Source organism: Coccidioides posadasii, chromosome 3 (genome assembly GCF_018416015.2).
Source record: "Coccidioides posadasii str. Silveira chromosome 3, complete sequence".
NCBI classification, from domain to species: domain Eukaryota; kingdom Fungi; phylum Ascomycota; class Eurotiomycetes; order Onygenales; family Onygenaceae; genus Coccidioides; species Coccidioides posadasii.
The window spans coordinates 5806020-5824005 of record NC_089409.1 but is presented as its reverse complement, the minus strand read 5'-3'; the positions used below and the strand labels follow the sequence as shown (position 1 = coordinate 5824005).

Sequence of the window (17986 nt, the reverse complement as noted above, 5' to 3'; positions counted from 1 at the left end):
GGCTAGCGCTGGGCCACCATTCGCCCAATTTTCCTGGCTCTTTTGAGGCACACCCACCCAACCCAGGGAAATTTTCCCTCTTGTCAAAACAGCGGCAAGAGTGGGCCGGGAGGGGTAAGGTGGACATGATTGGGCTCAGGGGGCGGCGCGAGGGGGATGAGCAGGGGACAGGGCGGCGTTGAGGGGGGCCTGTCCACTCAGCGCCAGCCGTCGATTACCGCTAAGCCGTGCTGTAATTACAGAACACTTGCAGCCGCGTCTGTGCACCCGCCCCTAGCCTGTCTGGGAATGGTGGGCCTGCGCTCCCGACGTGCCAAGTGGGCGAAAATCTCTGGAGTGGCGTGGCTATCTCGGATGAGGAATGGCGCCATTGTGGGGGATCTGAGAGTCACCACAAGCGAAAGGTCCCACCCCCTCAAGAAGGTACCGTACCGTACGGTATGGACAGAGGAATTGTCACAGCAATTACTCCGTCCTGCGAGACACTTCTTTCCTGTCTGCACCCACTTCCAGGGGAGGTTGTTAGTTGATTTGAAGCCTAAAGCCGATCAGCCAACTTGGGTCATCATCCTCGACGTTAAAACCCTCGCAGATCAAATCGCTCTAATGGCCCATCAGCCTGGCGTCATCACTTCCTTGTCGTGGAAGACAAATTTCTCTCCCGTCCTGAACCCTCAGGGAGGTTGCAACGAAGACAACCGATCTCAAAGGGGAGACAAACACCTGCTTGCAGGATGGTATTGGCATTGCGTATGATACTGAATACAGTACTCCATGTTTCCAACAGCAGGTCATGCAGGCTGAACCTTCTGCTGCATGCAGGGCCTGTCTGGCTTCGTCGCCCGTCTGAAGGGAGGCCTGAGGGTCTTTCTCGATCATTCCTTTTCTGTCCACTGTATCCGCCCATTATCATTCATTGAAATTTGATATCGCCATCCTCCCCGTATGCTATCATTATTATTCTCATTATTAACTATTGACACAGTCTTACATCATTCTTTTCAAATCTCAAACATTCCGACTCCCAGACTTGCGTATTATTCTTTCCGACGGCAATTTTTCGGGTAGGCTATGTTCTGCATATTTGCAGGGATGGCACAATGACATAGCCCGATCGCAATTGCACTTGTGGCGCCACCCTCATCAACCCTTGCAAGTTGGGTGGTGTGGTGGGGGGGGGAATCAGGAGGGACGTTGCTGCGCTCTCGCTCTCGCCCCGAACCATCGGCACAAGAAAGAAAAAAAAAAAAAAAAAAAAAAAAAAAAAAAAAAAGGGAAAAAAAGAAAAATGCAAAAAGGGAAGCTGGATCCCCGACGAGCCTTTGTGAGGGCTGTTGATAGAGGTCACAGAAGTGTTGGTCTTGGTCTGTCAAAAGTTCAACAGATAGAACTTAGAAAGGAGCGCTTCCACAGGTCCACGATACCTGTTCCACCGCGGAAAGTCCGAGCCTAAATTTACAGGAGTGCGGCCCATCAATAATTGCAAATCTTTCAAAGTTACTCCTTTACAAGCGCTGCTTGACTTTGCTGGTGCCTCTCATTCCGATCTACAATTGCATCATTTTTGTGACTTCTGATGGCTTTGATTGTATCGAGACGCTACTGTGCGGAAGGACCGTTGCATGAACACCTCGCGCAACTAATGTCGCTTCCCATCGTACACTTGCACCGGACTTTGACATATTTTACACAGAAGTTATCCCTGTCGCCATCAACCAAAAGTCCAACTTGAACTTCTGAAGTACGGAGTGGACCTCGAAAGTTTTACGGAGTACGGAGGTGGCGCCTGAATTGGTCCGTGGCAGCGGCGGCTACCAGAAATAAGGAAACCGTCGCACCGTCCTCCAGACTTCAACTCGAGGACAAAGTTCCGGCCATACAGATCTTCACTCCTAGTCTTATTGCCACACCAGAGAAAACGGTTGGTGAATTTAATGAAGCTGGACATCTGGGCTGCAAGACATAAGCATTAAACCTGTTGATATCATTCCCTTGGCCTTCTGTAAAGTCTGGAGACACCTGTTCCTGCGGCTGGGCACACGCAGTCCTCATTCCTGCAGCCAGAGAGACCAATCAGCTTACACTCAAGAGCTCAGCTCTTCTCATTGAACCAAGACTCAAAACACGTCCGAACACTCCAACGTTAAAAAAAAAAAAAGAAAGAAAGAAAGAAAAAGAAAAAAGAAAAGGAAAAGAAAAGAAAGAAAGGAAGGAAGGACACGAACTGGTTGCAGAACAGTTTCATGCAGGCGAACAGCAAGCTCACAGCCTGAGCGGTCGATGTATTCCCCAAAGCAGAACAAAGAGACCAAACTAATGTCATTCACCCACTGTCTACTCTGTAGTCTGTACAGAGTGTAACTAACTTGAGTATTGAAGGACAGAGGATTGTAGAGACTCCATGCAAACAGGCTAAACCGCCAATTGGAGAGATATTCGACCCTCGGATCAGCAACAACCACTCGCAGCTGTTTTCATGTAAAAGCATGGAACCTGTTCTGAAGCAAGTTTCCCACCCGGTTTCGGTTGAAATCTCACCATACCCTGGGGTTCCACGTTTTCTCCTCTCGTTATCCAGTTTTATTATCAGCATTTCAGTTCCTGCCACTCAATCAACAGTTCTCTCCTCATTTGTAGACATTTCATTTGCTGAAACTGTGTTGTTCTAAGGAGTAGACATTGTGTTCCCCCACTGATACCAATATGTGGCACAAATGACTTGGTATCTGCAACAGTGGTTTGGAGCAGGCAAAATGAAGGCTGTTATGCAAACCAGGTCGTGCCTTGGCAGGCTATTTAATGCCGTGGGTGAGGATGTCTTTTTTTTTTAAAAAAAAAAAAAAAAAGAAAAAAAAAGAAGGCGCCTTTACCGGCATCTCATGAGATGGCGAAACGCCTTTGGCTGGCAAGACCTTTTGGTTCTTGGGCCAGCGGTTCAATTACATAGCACGCTTGTCAGCAGGAAACCTCCGAAACCAAGCTGAAAGAACTGGGCGTCAAAGCTCGAGATGCCACCTCAGAACAGACATCGATCAGGAGGCGAGGGTTCGCAGCAATTGCCCGTGGTGAGGATCCTGTGGTGTGCTCTGCGTCGCTCGTGCCTCGTTCCATGAATAATCGGTCCCCGGTCCTTGACGAGAAGAAAAAACCACGCAACATTCAAATCTCCCTTTCCCTGCGTCGATCAGCCCTCAAATTGCTGGGACCTGGAATGCTGCACGAAGACGATTCAGGAAACCCGACCGGCATAAAGGTTTCTTGGACAGATGCAGTAGCTTGCAGCCACGCGCACCGTCCTTGCTTGGCTGTGGATTGAACAAAATGCCACCCGTTCGAAAACAAAGCTATCCCAAGCTTGATTGAAAAATTTCCAGCTGCTCCGTGAATCTCACGCACACCATCGAGATCTTCTCCTGCCAACCCTACTAACACCCGAGTTCAAGCCCACGATCGAGTTGCAAACTTCTTACTCATGGTGACCCATCCTGTTTCTAGCTGTTTCCTATCCATACCTTGAAATGGCTACATATTGTGTATGTCCATGATACAGGTTTATTTTTATTTTTTTTTTTCCCTCCTTTCTTTTTCTCCTTCCCTCGCATTCAATTTTGAGATTTGTTCTTGGATCTCTTGTGTTGTGGGGTTGACAAGGCGTGGCCCGTCCCATGTTCGCTGCTCCACCACGCCGTGTCCCCGCAAAAGATTCAAGGGCGGCAGATTATTCATTAGTTCCTCCAAACGGAGTTCCCCGTATTCACCAGTGCCGCATTTTTGGCACCGCTCGACGACATGTGGAGCACAGTCTTGAAGGAAATCACAAGTATGGTGTTTGCATGCCGAGGAACCGAGACGCCTATCCAGACAGGCACTTATTTCTGCATACATATTACATTTGGGGCATCGCCTGCATTGCATTGCATGTCAAAACGCGACCATTCCTTGTCTGGAGCATATGTATACATGGTATATTTGGTACATACATAATGCGTCTCGAACTGCATTTGCTGGTCAGGGCAACGAATCAAGTCGCATGAATTGAAATTCGGGTGCTGGGAGCAGTTCCCGCAACATGCGATTCGATATGGGCACACACTGGGTCTTCCGGATCCATATGGGAGATGCCACCTTTTAACCTCTTTTCTCAAACTTTGACAGCAAGGCCGATACTCCGCTGCGGAAATCCAATAGAAATGGTTTCGAGTTTTGTGGTCCCATTGTCTCCTCAGGGCCTGACCCATACTTGGGCGGCTGGTATCGATACGCCGGAGTTCGCAGCATGACTGGGGCCTGTCGAAGCGTTCGATGCCACGTTTATCGCGAATGGCAGCCGCCGTTTGATCTTAATTTTGATTTGTTTACGTTTTCTATCAAAGCTTCGGCCAGCGGACCCATACTATAGAACACTGAAGGACTTAACATAACTACTCATCCCTCAAGGATAAGAGAAGTCTAGATTTCTTTCACCTTATTCCCTAACGCCTTTCCCTTTCATGCATGCGTTGCTTTATCTCCCAGGTACGGAGTACGTACCACCCATTTTACCCTCGATGTATTTGCATCATAGTACAAAACCCGCAACTCGCGATGTGCACACGGTTCATCGTCTTTGCACGACTTTTTCTCCCGATATCCTTTTAAAACTCTGAATCTCACTACCAGTGCCCCTTGGAGATGTCGTTCGACGATCCTTGTGTGCCGGGAAGCCGAAAATTTTCCACCGAAGACAAATGGTTCTGCACCCCATTTCAGGCCAGTTAAAACGAGAACACGGTTCAGCGGCTGCCTCGAGGGGAATTTTTGACCACCTCACCGCGGTGCAAAAGCGGATGGTATTCATTTATAATCAATGCCTATATTTCCGCATCATAACCAATCCACGCTGTTTGGGTTGTAGCTGACATTTTCCACTCTGTAAATGGGGGAAGTCTCTACACCTTTACTTCGGAACAGTTTTTCTTGCGTCAAAAGCACAAAGTGCGGGGAGTCAGTCTTAAGCTATAGACCCAAAATTAAAGCGAGAGACCGAGTCCTAGAAGTGATTCAGGGCTTTTTTTTTACCTCAGGGAATTTTGTTTCATTCGATCCAAAAATGTTCTCTCAACTATACCTACCTAGCGTATACAAGCCAGATGCGAATCAATTCTCCTTTGGCCAACGCTATCGCAAAAAGCATAACAACAAGAAACATTCAAGATCATTTATACAACTATGAGGACAACATACCACGCCCAACATGGTCAAAAACTCATTTGCATGGAAATTTAATGAAGATGCTTTTATTCGGAGCACGTTATGTTTGGCTGTCACTTCGCCGGCGTCCGTGAAGCCGATTGTCTGAGAAGGAAGGTGTTTGCCTCAGTATTGCTTTCGAGGCTCCATGTGGTTCCACATCGCCAGCAAGAGTGGTGACACGCGAACCCGGTAGTTAAAAGTCCCACCCGCAGAAAAGCCCACACTTTAAAGCGGGCTATCCGGACTCAGGTTACGAAAGTCAGGTTGAATAAGGTAACATGCGGTGCGTGAGTGGGTTGGTAACTGTGTAACCAACCAAAACAGCGTTGCGCGGTAAATCGAGGATGGGAGCAACCGACAGGATAAGCCGTTGCCCAAAATGTTTAGCAAGGGGGATTAGCCACGGGTGCGCAGGCAAGGGCATCTATGATGCTAAAAGGCCACCCTCTCGTTGATATCATTATGGTCGCATATTTTATGCCGCCAAGGGGATGAAATTTTCAAGGGCTTCGGTCAAGAGTTTTTCTTTCTTCGGGACAAACCTGACGCTGTACTTCTTGGGAATGGCAACCAAGCTGGTTGGGTCTGAGTTGCCCTTGATTGGGTCCCACTCAATCCTGCCCTCTGGTTCGATGCGGAAACAGTTCAACATGCGAAGGAACACGAGGTAAAGTTCCCGGTTGGCCAGGAGGGAGCCAGCACACATACGGTAGCCAACCCCGTAGGTGAACATTGGAGCATCGGGTTGTTCCAGCCAACGTTCGGGTCTGAAAATTTCGGGATCTGACCATACTTCAGGATCTACAGTAGTAAAACGTTAGAGAAAGTTGGAAGAAAAAAAAAAAAAGCAGAAATTTTCCATATTCTTACCCATGTTACAAGCCCAGGCATTGAGGAAGAAGACGCTGCCTTTGGGAATAACTTTTCCTTGGTAGGTAATGTCCTTGATGGATGTTCGTGGCAATGCTAGACGAAGAACAGTGTAATATCTGGGAAACAAAAATTGGTTACTCAAATACCGCTCATAAAACGTAGATATGTCGTAGCTCACCTCAAGCATTCTCTGACAAGCGCCACGATATACTGACAGCTCTGATCATCGGTGGGATCACAGAGCGGCTTATCAATCGAGTGATGTTGCTTAATAGCTGCTGCAGCTTTATCTTGGATGTCAGGTCGTTCAGCAAGCATACCGATACTCCAAGCTACCAGAGTTGTGATAGTATCCAGACCGCCCGACAGCATAGTCAAACTGATGGATGTGAGTTCAACATTGTTGAGTCTAGCCTCCTTATCGAGCATAACATTCGCTTGGATGCAGGGCTTGTGTTCGTTTTTAGCCATTCTCTCCTCCAACCCACGGTTTAGATAGTTCAAATACTTGTCGCGACGGTCGCGCATTTCGGCAGCCTTCTTGGAGCCAACACTGAAAGGATTCAAACGAAGAAGTGGAATATAATCTTGCAAGTTGCCAGTCGTGCTTCGGAAGCGACTTATCTCATCCTCAACATGGGTGATTTCGGCAAAGAGCTCTTCCTCTTGAGAAGCCATGCGGACTCCCCAGTTCAGTGTAAGAGCCAAACTCAGACTGAGTCGTTGGATCATGGGCATAGGGTCCACAGCAACCCGCCCAGCCTTTCCATACTTCATAAGCTCGGCGACGAAATCCTTAGATTCGAGGTCGAGATGGCTGACATAGGTTTGGACGGAGGGTCGATTCAGAGCAGAAGCTGCACCCTTTCTGCGTCGTTTGAGGGACTCACTAAACGGAGATGTTCCAATAGTTGTTCCAGCGGTATTTGATACGACCTAATTTGCGGGTTACGTTATTCATCAGTACATCATTCTTCTTTCGAGATGCAGCCGGATAACAACGAGAAGCGTGGCGCTCACCTTGTGGAACGTATAGAACTCCGGGCGAGAACTCAGAGCCTGTGCATTTTGACCGAATAGGACTTTGGCCGCCGCAGCCGAGTTCACGACGATAACGGGAATGTTGCCGAGTTGAATCTGGTAGACTGGCCCATATTTCTTGGACCACCTGCGGTACTGCTCGGCGGCATTCACTCGAATCTGAGCCAGGTTTCCGATCAGGGGAAAGCCCTTTGGTCCCTTGAAGCCGGGAACACGAGCAGCCGCTCGGACGAATTCATTGGCGATGACATAAATCCCGGGAATCAACAGCGCAAGGACTCCAAGTGCATGAAACGGATGTGCGATGGCCTGCGAATTGAGCGCAGAAATGAACGATGACAACGCCATGTCGGAATTCTCGTCTCGACTGGACGATGATGACGATGGACGACCAGTGTTCTTCCCACGACGGGGCTGTTCATTCTATTATTATAGCCGTGAGTGGCGGCTACATGGGGCTAGAAGAGCGATGGAATTTGTTCCGCCGTGGACGAGCTTCCCCGGCCCAGCTTTCCCCCCGCACTGAGAAGACGGATCGGCTGGGGTACGGAGAAGTTACATAATTCGGTGAGCCGGTCGGCGGTCGGGCTTTCGGGATGAAAACAGTGCAAACCTGGGGATGGTGGAGATCAGATTGCTTGGGGCAAATTCCCGTCCTTCGGAATCATTCCGCGCCGTGCCTTTTCCAATCTGGAGGGAAAATCTACGTTATGCGTCGATGATAACAAATCTGGTATTCGCTTTTTTCCCCATCACGCTTTGAGATGAGTGTGTTCCGGATGTTAATCCCGCAGTCGTCGGATCGCGGCGGGAGTACGAAGTAGGCAGTTCGAAAGGGGCCAAAATTTAATCCGCCTCGTACTTTTCGTACAAGTGTATCTGCACGCGGCTGTACGACAAGACGGGCAATTGATTCCTAGAGGTTCCTTTGTCAACAAAACACTTCGTCTATCGTGATAACCTTTCCAATTTTTTTTTTTTTTAAAACCCTCCTCCCCGTTCCTCGAGATCGCGCTGGTCCTTCTGGCATATTCAAGGCTACCGTCGGCCACAGATGCTTCAACTCCGCATTGAAAGGAGAACGGCCCCGTACGAAACGCGATACATGCCAGATTGACAAGATACCACAAAACCCATTGGCACAAGTCCGCTTCGCACTGCCTGGCCGGAGGGAAACCAGTGAGGGCTTTCTGGAAATTTAGCGGAAAAAACCACGACTCTGATTACGTGATCTGTCACATGCATGCGAGCGGCGCGTGCCTGGGATCGGAACGGAATTTTAATGACCCATGCGCGCTAAATCCCTTTTGGGCAATAAGTGTGATGCGGGTTCGGACTCTGATTGGCCGGGAAGCGCTAGCGTTCCTCGCGAGGAATGACGTTTCGCCGGAGAAGGAGTACTTCGGGGTACCTTCTTTCACGGGCTGGATTACGTCGGTGCCCATGTGTCGCGAGGTAACTCTCTTCCCTGGTGACGATCGCTCGCCCAAAGCTTTTCCCCAAGGCCTCTATTTTCGCATCCGACTTTTGCAAGCGGCCGTTTCGTTCATCGTTCTTCTCCTTCTTTGATTCCACTATGGTCCGTTTGTCCTCCTAGCATGTATTAGTTACGCCTTCTCCTCTGCCCTCCTTTGCTCGGTCAATATTGTATTTTTACTTGACCCGACTCAAGATTTTGGTTGGTACATAGCTATCGGCCGTGTTCAATCACATGCGAAACTGTGGCGCTTGAACAACCCCCTCCAAAAAAAAGAACCGATCCTTGCCTTGACAGACGCCTTCGTGGAATCTAAAAGCGCAAGATATCTGGTCTCATTTTTGCGGTCTCGTCCTCCTCAGCCATATATGACCCAAGACAATGGCTACCAGACCGCCTAATCGGTTTCTAAAAACTTTCTTTTATACGGTCGCGGCTTTTGCGGGAGCGGGCGGCGTCCTTTATATAACTTACCGGCCGCGGAATATTCCAGGATCCGATCCAGCTGCCGTCCCGCCTCCTCGTTATGGCGAAGGCGGGAAGCTATTGCCCCCGCAATTCCCTTATATAAAGAGCCGAGATGAGCAGATACGTGATTTAAAGAGGAGCTCGGCGGGGAGCCTTCAAGGCACCATTAAAGGAAAGCAACTTTTTGATGGCAAAGGAGGCAATGGAGCCACTGCCGCTCATGATGAGGAGCCCTTCGATCTCCTTGTCATCGGCGCTGGAGCAACCGGAGCTGGCATCGCCCTTGACGCAGCCACTCGCGGTTTGAAAGTCGCCGTTGTGGAACGCGACGATTTCAGTGCTGGAACGAGCAGTAAGAGCACGAAGCTGGTGCACGGGGGCGTCCGCTATTTGGAAAAAGCGGTCTGGGAACTTGACTACAACCAGTATGTTTCCTCGGTCAAATTGTCTTTCCTGAGATTCATCGTCCTAATGGCGTGCCTCCTAAAAGGTATTCACTAGTTAAGGAAGCCCTACGCGAAAGGAAATATTTCCTTCATACAGCCCCTCATCTCTCAACGTGGCTGCCAATCATGGTTCCAGTTCAAAGATGGTGGCAGGTTCCGTATTTTTGGGCAGGGACCAAGTTTTATGACTTCTTGGCAGGCTCCGAAGGAATTGAGAGCTCATATTTTTTGCCTAAGAGTAAAGCACTAGATGCCTTCCCAATGCTGAAAAAGGACAACTTATTCGGGGCGTTGGTTTATTATGGTAAATCCCTGAGATACCTGTTCGCTGCATCGGTGGTGCATTGAGCTAATCCGTGGCAGATGGGGCCCATAATGATTCGCGTATGAACGTGTCCCTGGCTATGACGGCCGCTATATACGGATGTACCGTGGTGAATCATATGGAAGTAACTGGCTTGACTAAAGATGCAAATGGAAGGCTTACTGGGGCGCGTGTGAAGGATCTTATCGCCGAAAGAAACGGTCAAGAAGCCCAGGAATTCACCGTTCGCGCTAAGGGGGTCATAAACGCAACCGGACCTTTTACAGATTCTATTCGAAGGATGGATGATCCTAACATCGCTGAGATTGTAGCGCCGAGTTCTGGCGCTCATGTGATCCTGCCGGGATACTATAGCCCAGCGAAGATGGGACTCATCGACCCGGCCACTTCTGATGGCAGAGTGATTTTCTTCCTACCTTGGCAAGGGAACACGATTGCGGGCACCACGGATAGCCCGACTACGATAACGCCACAGCCGATACCTTCGGAAGATGATATTAATTGGATCCTATCAGAGATCAGAGGATACTTAGCTCCAGATATCAACGTTCGACGAGATGACGTGCTTGCTGCTTGGTCTGGCATCCGACCGCTGGTGCGTGATCCTAAGGCTAAGAATACAGAGTCCCTGGTTCGAAGCCATTTGGTTTCCGTATCCAAATCCGGCTTGTTGACTTGTGCTGGTGGAAAATGGACCACATATCGCCAGATGGCAGAGGAAGCTGTGGATGAGGCGATTAAGCAATTTAATCTTCAACCTCGAGCCCTTCGGATAGTTCCTGACATCAGTGGCACTGGCTATCACGTCGACAAAGCTATTCTTGATGGTTCCTGCCAAACACATCAAGTCCGCCTGATAGGCGCTCACGGATACTCAAAAACTTTGTTCATTAACCTTATACAGCACTTTGGGCTGGCCACTGACGTTGCTAAGCACCTTACAGAATCATATGGGGATCGTGCCTGGGAAGTAGCTGCTATGTCATCGCCAACGAATATACGTTTCCCTCTATGTGGAGTTCGCATATCTCCACTCTATCCATTTATTGATGGCGAAATTCGATATGCTGTTCGTCGTGAATACGCGCAAACGGCGGTTGATGTTCTCGCCAGGAGGACTAGGTTAGCATTCCTCAATGCCCGAGCTGCCCTTGAAGCCCTCCCTACCGTTGTGGATATAATGGCAGAGGAACTGCACTGGGACGAAAAGCGCAAAGACGTCGAATGGACCGAGACGGTCAAATTCCTTGTTTCCATGGGTCTTCCTAAATCTCGAGCTGGCGCTACAAGAAAGGATGTCGAAAAGGGCAGATTGACTGGCGTCAGCTCCACTCAGACCAAAAGACCTTTGGTGGACCGTATGTTCCTCTTGTTCTTGAAAAGCATCCCAAGTTTCTAACATAAAAATATAGGCACCAATCCAAATGCGATTCAGTTGGACCGAACCCTACCTGAATAACCACGGATTCGTGGCCAATTCTTTGTTTAAGCATCGACCTCTTTCCAGACACGGATCTATTCCTTCTCCTTACAATTTTGATCTTATGACCTTTAATCTCTTCCCTTCTTTCTTTTAGATATTTTATAGAATGCAATTGTGCATCTCTACTACCATGATATTAATGTCAGTATGCAGACATACGCATATGGCATGCATTACAGGTTTAGAGGTGGCTGCTTGTAAAGCGAGATAAAAATAAATTAATAGACAAGAACGAACTGCATTTCATGGAGTTAATGATCAATTTTTAGGTTTGAACGTTTATGCTTCTTTGAAAAAAGCGAGGGAGGCCTTCAGCAGCCTATTTCTCTGTTCCTTTAGACCTCGATATCTTCACCCAATACCGAGTACAATCATTCATTTAACTCAGGGCTATAGGGGCTCTGTCCCAAATTTAGATCTGTATGTAACTTACATATCCAAAGCTGCATGGCTACAGAAAGTCCATGCTTAACCCTTGGCAGCTGATGCAAGTCACCAACAAATGTCAGCTCCTCCATTGATTAACCACCCAGTCACTGTTAATAGTTATAAATGGTTCATAGCCACTATCCCGATAACTTCGCCCCCTGCAAGCCAGCTGGCGTGCAAGTATCCTTAAAAGTTTTCGGTTTGGATACCAAATTCAGAGTTAAACCTAATCGAGCTTCCAACCAGAAAGAGTTCCGGGGTATTCAGAGGTTTTAGTATCCTTCCGCGTGGACTGCAAATACAAGTATGCCTTTCTTAACTGGCCAACTAACAGATCTTCGTATGATTTTAAATCCATTTCAAAGAGCGAGCCTCAGCGAGCGGTGCCTCGAGATCTCCGGTGTTGGCGACGCCCCAAGCCTTGACGTAATGCACCACACCTGCAAGAGTATAAGCTATCGATATCTAGTAACTATGGAATTATTTTGACAAGGATTCTTCCCGAAATAACGAGGAGCCTCTGCATAATTAGTTTGATATATTATATTGAACAAGGCCCCTACATCCTGAGTGTTGTTGGTAAGTGATTCGAGCCTCAACGTGGGGGTTTTGATGATAGTTCTTAGCAAAAAGTTTGCGGAAGAGAAATTCAACTACGGAGTAGATCTTGTAGAATTAGTTTCAATTTTTAAAATTTAGTAGAAAATTGAAAAGAATATTGTATAGAAGTTATAGTGCCCAATTTCTTCTAATATTTTATATATCATTATTTAGCTTCTAACACTGTATTTATCTGATAGTTCATGCTTGATACTTCTTATTAGTTTTTCTTGAATATTCTCAGCAATACAAGTTCAAGACTGACTTTAAAGCTTTTCAAAGCTGCTTTTTCTCCTTCTCAACACAGTTAACATTAATAAGGCACAGAGGAGCAATATACAGAAGAAAGCTAGTGTTCAACTTAGGTATACAGGGTACTAAGAGGACGAATTTCAAGAAGAGGCTGCGTTATTGTTCAATTGTGACATTGTTGTCTTCTGTGTAGTGTTTTGGATTAGATGTCTTCCATCCCAACAGCGTCTAATCCCTATACCAGATTGGCGTTTTGAAAAACACCTAGTCTAACATTCCCAGGGACTGACATAATTCAGATATTTTCAGGGTAAGGAGGTATTTTCTTTCTATATTGCTAAATGCTTCATGGATTGTTTTCCCGACAGCTTCTGTCTCATTCAAAGATTGTATCATATGTAATTCTGGAAATCCTATGTTGTCATTAGGTTGTTCGCACTTGATTAGTATTCCAGAATTTCCTCCTTGCCAACTTTTGTCAACTTCTATAGACAGATCCATTTGTGATGCAATAATTCTGCTGCAGACTTTCGAGTCTCCGGGTCAATTTCTAGCATGCCTTTTAATGAGATCAATAAAGATATGGACTTCAGAATCGGGCACATCACTAGTTTTCAGGAAAGGCTTCGTTCTGCCGTTTATCAGGCGCTCAAGTCTCGTGGGTTCAAGTTAGAGATTCGGAGAAGATTCCCTGGAACCAAGGCGCATTAGGATGGTAACAGGATATCAATGGCATCAATAGAATGAATGTACAGTACCTTGTTTGTCAAAAAGTTCTGCGCCTCGATTCCCTTTTTTTATGAAGTCAAGTGGGAACGGGCCGAGGATTTCAATAATTCTTGCTAGATGATCATCTTCAGCGGTCCATGTCCCGTTCTCTGATGCTTCACCGGAGAACAGAACTATCCCTTGGACAAACTCCATAAACCTATCAATATCAGGTGTATATGTCAGGATAATTCGCGCCATAGACCAACGAACAATAAAATTTTCTTACAAGACATCCGAGGCTCCATATATCGACACCAGTATCCCAAGGGGCGCCGATAGTCACCTCAGGAGCCCTCAGAGCTGGCGACTGGATTAGGTTTGACAGACGATCTTCCCCCCAAGTCGCTATAATCAAGATACGTTTCGTGTGTGAAGAAATGCGACGTAACCTACGTACCAATGCCGAAATCAATTATTCTGATGCGAGGGTTTATCATCTCCGAGACCAGCGGTGTTGTGATAACCTCTCGAAGCGGCACTGTAATCCCACGTTGACAATCGGCCCGCGCGGGAACTTCCGACAAATACTGAGAAATAGCATGATTCGGGTTTTCCAGCTCTAGAAGTATATTTGTTGGTTTCAGATCTATCGATGGTAAGGATGTCAGCATTGAAGCAAAAGGCCAGAAATTTATGCGGTATCTTATGTCATACCTGTATGAATGATGCCACACTCTCGGTGCAGGAAATCAAGCCCAAGAAGAAGCTGTCGTGTTATCACTTTCACAGATTTCAAAGGTAGCTGTCCGTCTTCGTATTTGGCGGCTTGAAAGTCCAGATGGTGTCCAAGTACGTCAAGTACAAAACAGACATGATCTCCATTGGGTCCCGTATGCTTAAATTGATCGAGAAGACTCAACACATGGTTGCGCCCTCCGTGAGAACTTTTATTAGAAACTTCTAAAATTCTCGAAAGAATCTCTTTCTCAAATATGTCATGGGAGCCGCCGTAACAGTCGGCTCTCAACACCTTGAGTGCTGGGTATCTCTGATATCTACATGACGAGTTAGTTTGGTGTACGACGGCGACGGGCAACGTACTTCGAATCTCTAGCTAGCCAAACCGTGGAATATTGCCCATAACCCAATTTTCCCAGGACAGTGTACTTAACAGAATGAAAAGTATCGCCTAGGGAAATGGGATGAAAACCCCTAGTTTTGTAATAGTCCGGTTCTCTGCGACTGGATAAGGATTCAGAGGATCCGACGATGCTAGCTGAGATGCTGAACCAAAGAACTTTGAGATTCGAAGCCGAGTTTTTGCCAAAGAGGTTTTTATTGTATTCATTATCTCAGTGAAGACCGCGCAATATAGTGGCACGCAGTATGGAGGTCTCGTACAGATCGCCGGGGCGCTGGTTATGTATTATACGTTCGCGGACAGGAGGAGTAGGACAGGACGTTGGTCCTGACCGAGTAGCGCTGTAATCTGACCATTTTAGTTTTCTCACAAATGCTTATTTATACAAGTGACCAACTCTTTATAAACATAATCTTGCCTTGTTGACTTGTCACTTTGGCTGATGTCTTACCTTACTTACTACAAATTACTTGTATCTGTCTGCTGATTACTGTGTGATGCAAGACAATGTGGTTTAGACTGCGCCATATCAAATTCACCACTTTCCTTGATAATTTCATAGTCTAGTGATCACCTTTAGGGTCGAGATTCTTGGAGTCGTCACGTTTTGATCCTCTAGTCAGCATGAGCAGCAAGTTCCACGTCTAGCATTCCATTGGGCCCCGGGGCCAGACTCACTTGACAATTGTCTCAGTAACACCCCATCAATCCATGTCGGCTTTGTTTGCATCAAAGAAATTTTTTATTGCCTTCTCTGCTTCCATGCGCTTTTCAGGATTGCTTTTATATATGCCTTCTCTAAACCATCCAAAGGCTTTAATTGACGAACATAGTACGGAACATGATGATAGGAATGGCGCAGAAGCTAAGCCTCTGAAACAAGCTTGTGGTAAACTGTAAGCAGAACAAGAGAGGAGAGAAGATGTTTGGGCTATGTATGGAAGTAATGGTAGCAAGAAATTGAGGAAATTGAAGCCTCTTTTATAAGTGGAAGAGCACGGAGTGCAATGTGACACAGTAAGGTGCTTTACCAAGACAATTGGCTGGTAGAGCCTTTCCTTTCTTTTCTCTCCTTGGGAGTAGGTGTTGAATGGGAACGCCGAGTTTCATACTTGGAAGCAAGAATCTTCCTCTGGTCCATAGTTCATTGGCGAGATATCCTATTAAGATTGACCACAAGCAACTTGTGGTCATTGAGCCCATATGTGGTGACGAGCGCTGCAGTATAAAATGATTGAATATAGGCTCCGCAAGGCTGTAATGTCTCATGTGCTTGAGAAGGCGATACGCTGCTGAAGACCATCAAATCCCGAGGCGCAGCAGCAGCATCGGCTGCTAACATATCTTGTCTGGCTTTCGAAGCGCTGGTACATGCAATGTGCAATTGCATAGCATTTGGCAAAAGCAGCATTTTTGGTCAATGCTTCATAACAGCCACTGGATTTCGAGGGATACCCTGCTACATTTATAAATCATGCATGATCATGGTGTTGTTCAAGACTGATGTTGTTGCAAACAGGGGAAAGGAGAAAAGTTTGAAGTGGTTTAATTTTTGACTTATCTGAATTAACTACGGAGTAGGTTAGTTAACCAGTTAATTAACTAATGAATTTGTGGCCATGTTTTTACAAGCTAGTACTTGTACAAGAACCTTTCAATTCTTTGTATTTGTGTATATTATATATGTAAGGGGAAGTAGATGGCCCTGAGCCTCCTCGCCAAGTTCAGCCCTACCGCCAGCAGGTCTTTCAATGTGTCTTGTTTAATGTGCTATCGTGTAGCGAAGAATGCTAAAGAACAAGCATTTGCATAGCAGCTAGCTAGTTGAATGCTTGATGCTGTAGTATAGAGAGTGATATGTAAGTAGATTCAATCTAATTTCACAGTATATCAAAAATAGAAGACTGAATCACTGACTGCTTGGATCCTGGAAGGAGGCAAGCAATTCCAGGATCCAAGCGATTGACCTATACTACATAGATCTCACACTAAGATGTCACCTTCTGTTGTGTTCTGTGAAGCTTTGGCGATCAAGTGGTTATTTGTAGCTACTCTGTAGTTTGTAACAATATACTATACAGTGTATAAATTTAAACAATAATTTTTATAGGTTTTAACTGTATAGATAATAATAATAACTAGTTGACTAACTAACTAGTTAGCAATAAAACTGATTACAGTTGAGATGAGAGGACTTGAGCAATGAGGAGATTTGGACTGGCCATTGTTCTGAAACTAGAAACTACATTTATAGTAATTTGGTTGCGGATTCTGTACTCCGTACTTTTGATACAGTTATCATTACTAGTGTGGTAAACCTCTGTATTGGTTGACAATACTCAAAAATCCCAACCAGCACAACAATTTCCGTCTATATCCCTCAACACCCTTTCATAGTTGGATTTAACACAAGGACGTTGGCGGGGGCCTGGGTCGTACTATGAATAATAGATTTCAAAATTTGGTCCTGGCCCAGTGGCAGCAATACACTCAACGCCAGGCGAGCATCCAGTTCGTGAATCGTGAATCGTGAATCGAAAATTCAGGTACCGTATTAAAGACGAAAAATAAGTGAAGTGCGGAGTCTCGCAGGCGGCTCGTAGTAGATCTCACCATAGCTTGTACCCGATAACAAGTCGGACATAGGTAATCAAGATATTGAGCCTCGGTGCTGACATCTCGTATTAAAGAGCAAAAGGAAAGAAGAAACGCGTGAACGAAGGAGAATGGGATACCAAGGACTGATCCGGAGCAGAACTGATATATTTGGAGCCGGAGAGCTGGGATCCCGTATTGCCCTCTTTCATATGAACCAAAAGTGCGTTTACGGACGTCGGTGAAAGCGACTGTTCAGATCGGAATGGAGAACGTAGTTACGTCCCAAAGGCCATCGGCAACACCCAATAACGGGTTATTAGCGCCCACCACACAAGATAAATTCGTCAATATCAGAGGGTGCCCCTCGGAAATTGTTCCAAAACCGCTCCACCGCACGTTGAGCTATTGGGGAATCGCGAAATCGGTCCCGGAAATAGTTGAAGAGTGCAAACTCGTCGCGACTCAATACATACGTATCAGGCTGTGATTGTAATTTCCGCCAAAGCTCACCGATAGCTGTTTCAAGGATAGCGCTCACCCTGGGATCTATCTGGCCATCTTCGCTGTTTCTGGCTGACTCTAACGCTCGTCGAACTGCTTCACGGTTTGGAATATTAGGGCTGTTTGCCATTGTGACTTTGAGTGGAATCTGGCTCATCGATTTTGCTTTCATCAGAAGCAGGATGGGGCTCCCCCGTGCTTTTGTACCATCCCAGCTGGTTGCTATTTTCAATCTCGGAGATGAGGCTCATGAAATTTGCGCCGGCGATGACGCTGACTCCTCTCACATTGATTATTCGGACAAGGAGAGTAATTTATGTGGCAGCGAGTGTGAGGGAGCCTGTTAGGCATCAAGGCGGCCCCCTTTCTGCTGACGGTACGGAGTAACTACTTTACCATAAAGATAACC

The 17986-nt window shown here is 46.6% G+C and overlaps 5 protein-coding genes across 5 annotated transcripts; 2 read left to right on the top strand and 3 right to left on the bottom strand.

Annotated features, from left to right (window-relative positions):
• Window positions 1-3665: 3665 nt before the first annotated feature.
• Window positions 3666-4034, top strand: D8B26_006871 (uncharacterized protein; the record flags this gene model as incomplete). Its single annotated transcript, XM_066125322.1, has 1 exon — window positions 3666-4034. The coding sequence occupies one exon, from the start codon at window positions 3666-3668 to the stop codon at window positions 4032-4034; it is 369 nt and encodes a 122-aa protein (XP_065981404.1).
• Window positions 4035-5022: 988 nt separating this feature from the next.
• D8B26_006870 (uncharacterized protein) lies at window positions 5023-7666 on the bottom strand. The gene is made up of 4 exons (XM_003070293.2): window positions 7126-7666; window positions 6284-7041; window positions 6103-6221; window positions 5023-6033 (listed from the first exon to the last, which is right to left on the bottom strand). The coding sequence occupies exons 1-4, from the start codon at window positions 7492-7494 to the stop codon at window positions 5708-5710; spliced, it is 1572 nt and encodes a 523-aa protein (XP_003070339.1). The 5' UTR covers window positions 7495-7666; the 3' UTR covers window positions 5023-5707.
• Window positions 7667-8948: 1282 nt separating this feature from the next.
• Window positions 8949-11321, top strand: GUT2 (mitochondrial glycerol-3-phosphate dehydrogenase; the record flags this gene model as incomplete). The annotated part of the gene is made up of 4 exons (XM_003070292.2): window positions 8949-9516; window positions 9582-9841; window positions 9901-11220; window positions 11275-11321. Exons 1-4 carry the CDS (start codon window positions 9005-9007, stop codon window positions 11319-11321), a joined length of 2139 nt encoding a protein of 712 aa, XP_003070338.2. The 5' UTR covers window positions 8949-9004.
• A 2040-nt stretch (window positions 11322-13361) lies between these two features.
• On the bottom strand, window positions 13362-14008 carry D8B26_006868 (uncharacterized protein; the record flags this gene model as incomplete). The annotated part of the gene is made up of 3 exons (XM_066125321.1): window positions 13362-13544; window positions 13624-13742; window positions 13795-14008. 3 exons carry the CDS (start codon window positions 14006-14008, stop codon window positions 13362-13364), a joined length of 516 nt encoding a protein of 171 aa, XP_065981403.1.
• Window positions 14009-17392: 3384 nt separating this feature from the next.
• On the bottom strand, window positions 17393-17749 carry D8B26_006867 (uncharacterized protein; the record flags this gene model as incomplete). Its single annotated transcript, XM_003070290.2, has 1 exon — window positions 17393-17749. The coding sequence occupies one exon, from the start codon at window positions 17747-17749 to the stop codon at window positions 17393-17395; it is 357 nt and encodes a 118-aa protein (XP_003070336.1).
• Between the last annotated feature and the right edge of the window lie 237 nt (window positions 17750-17986).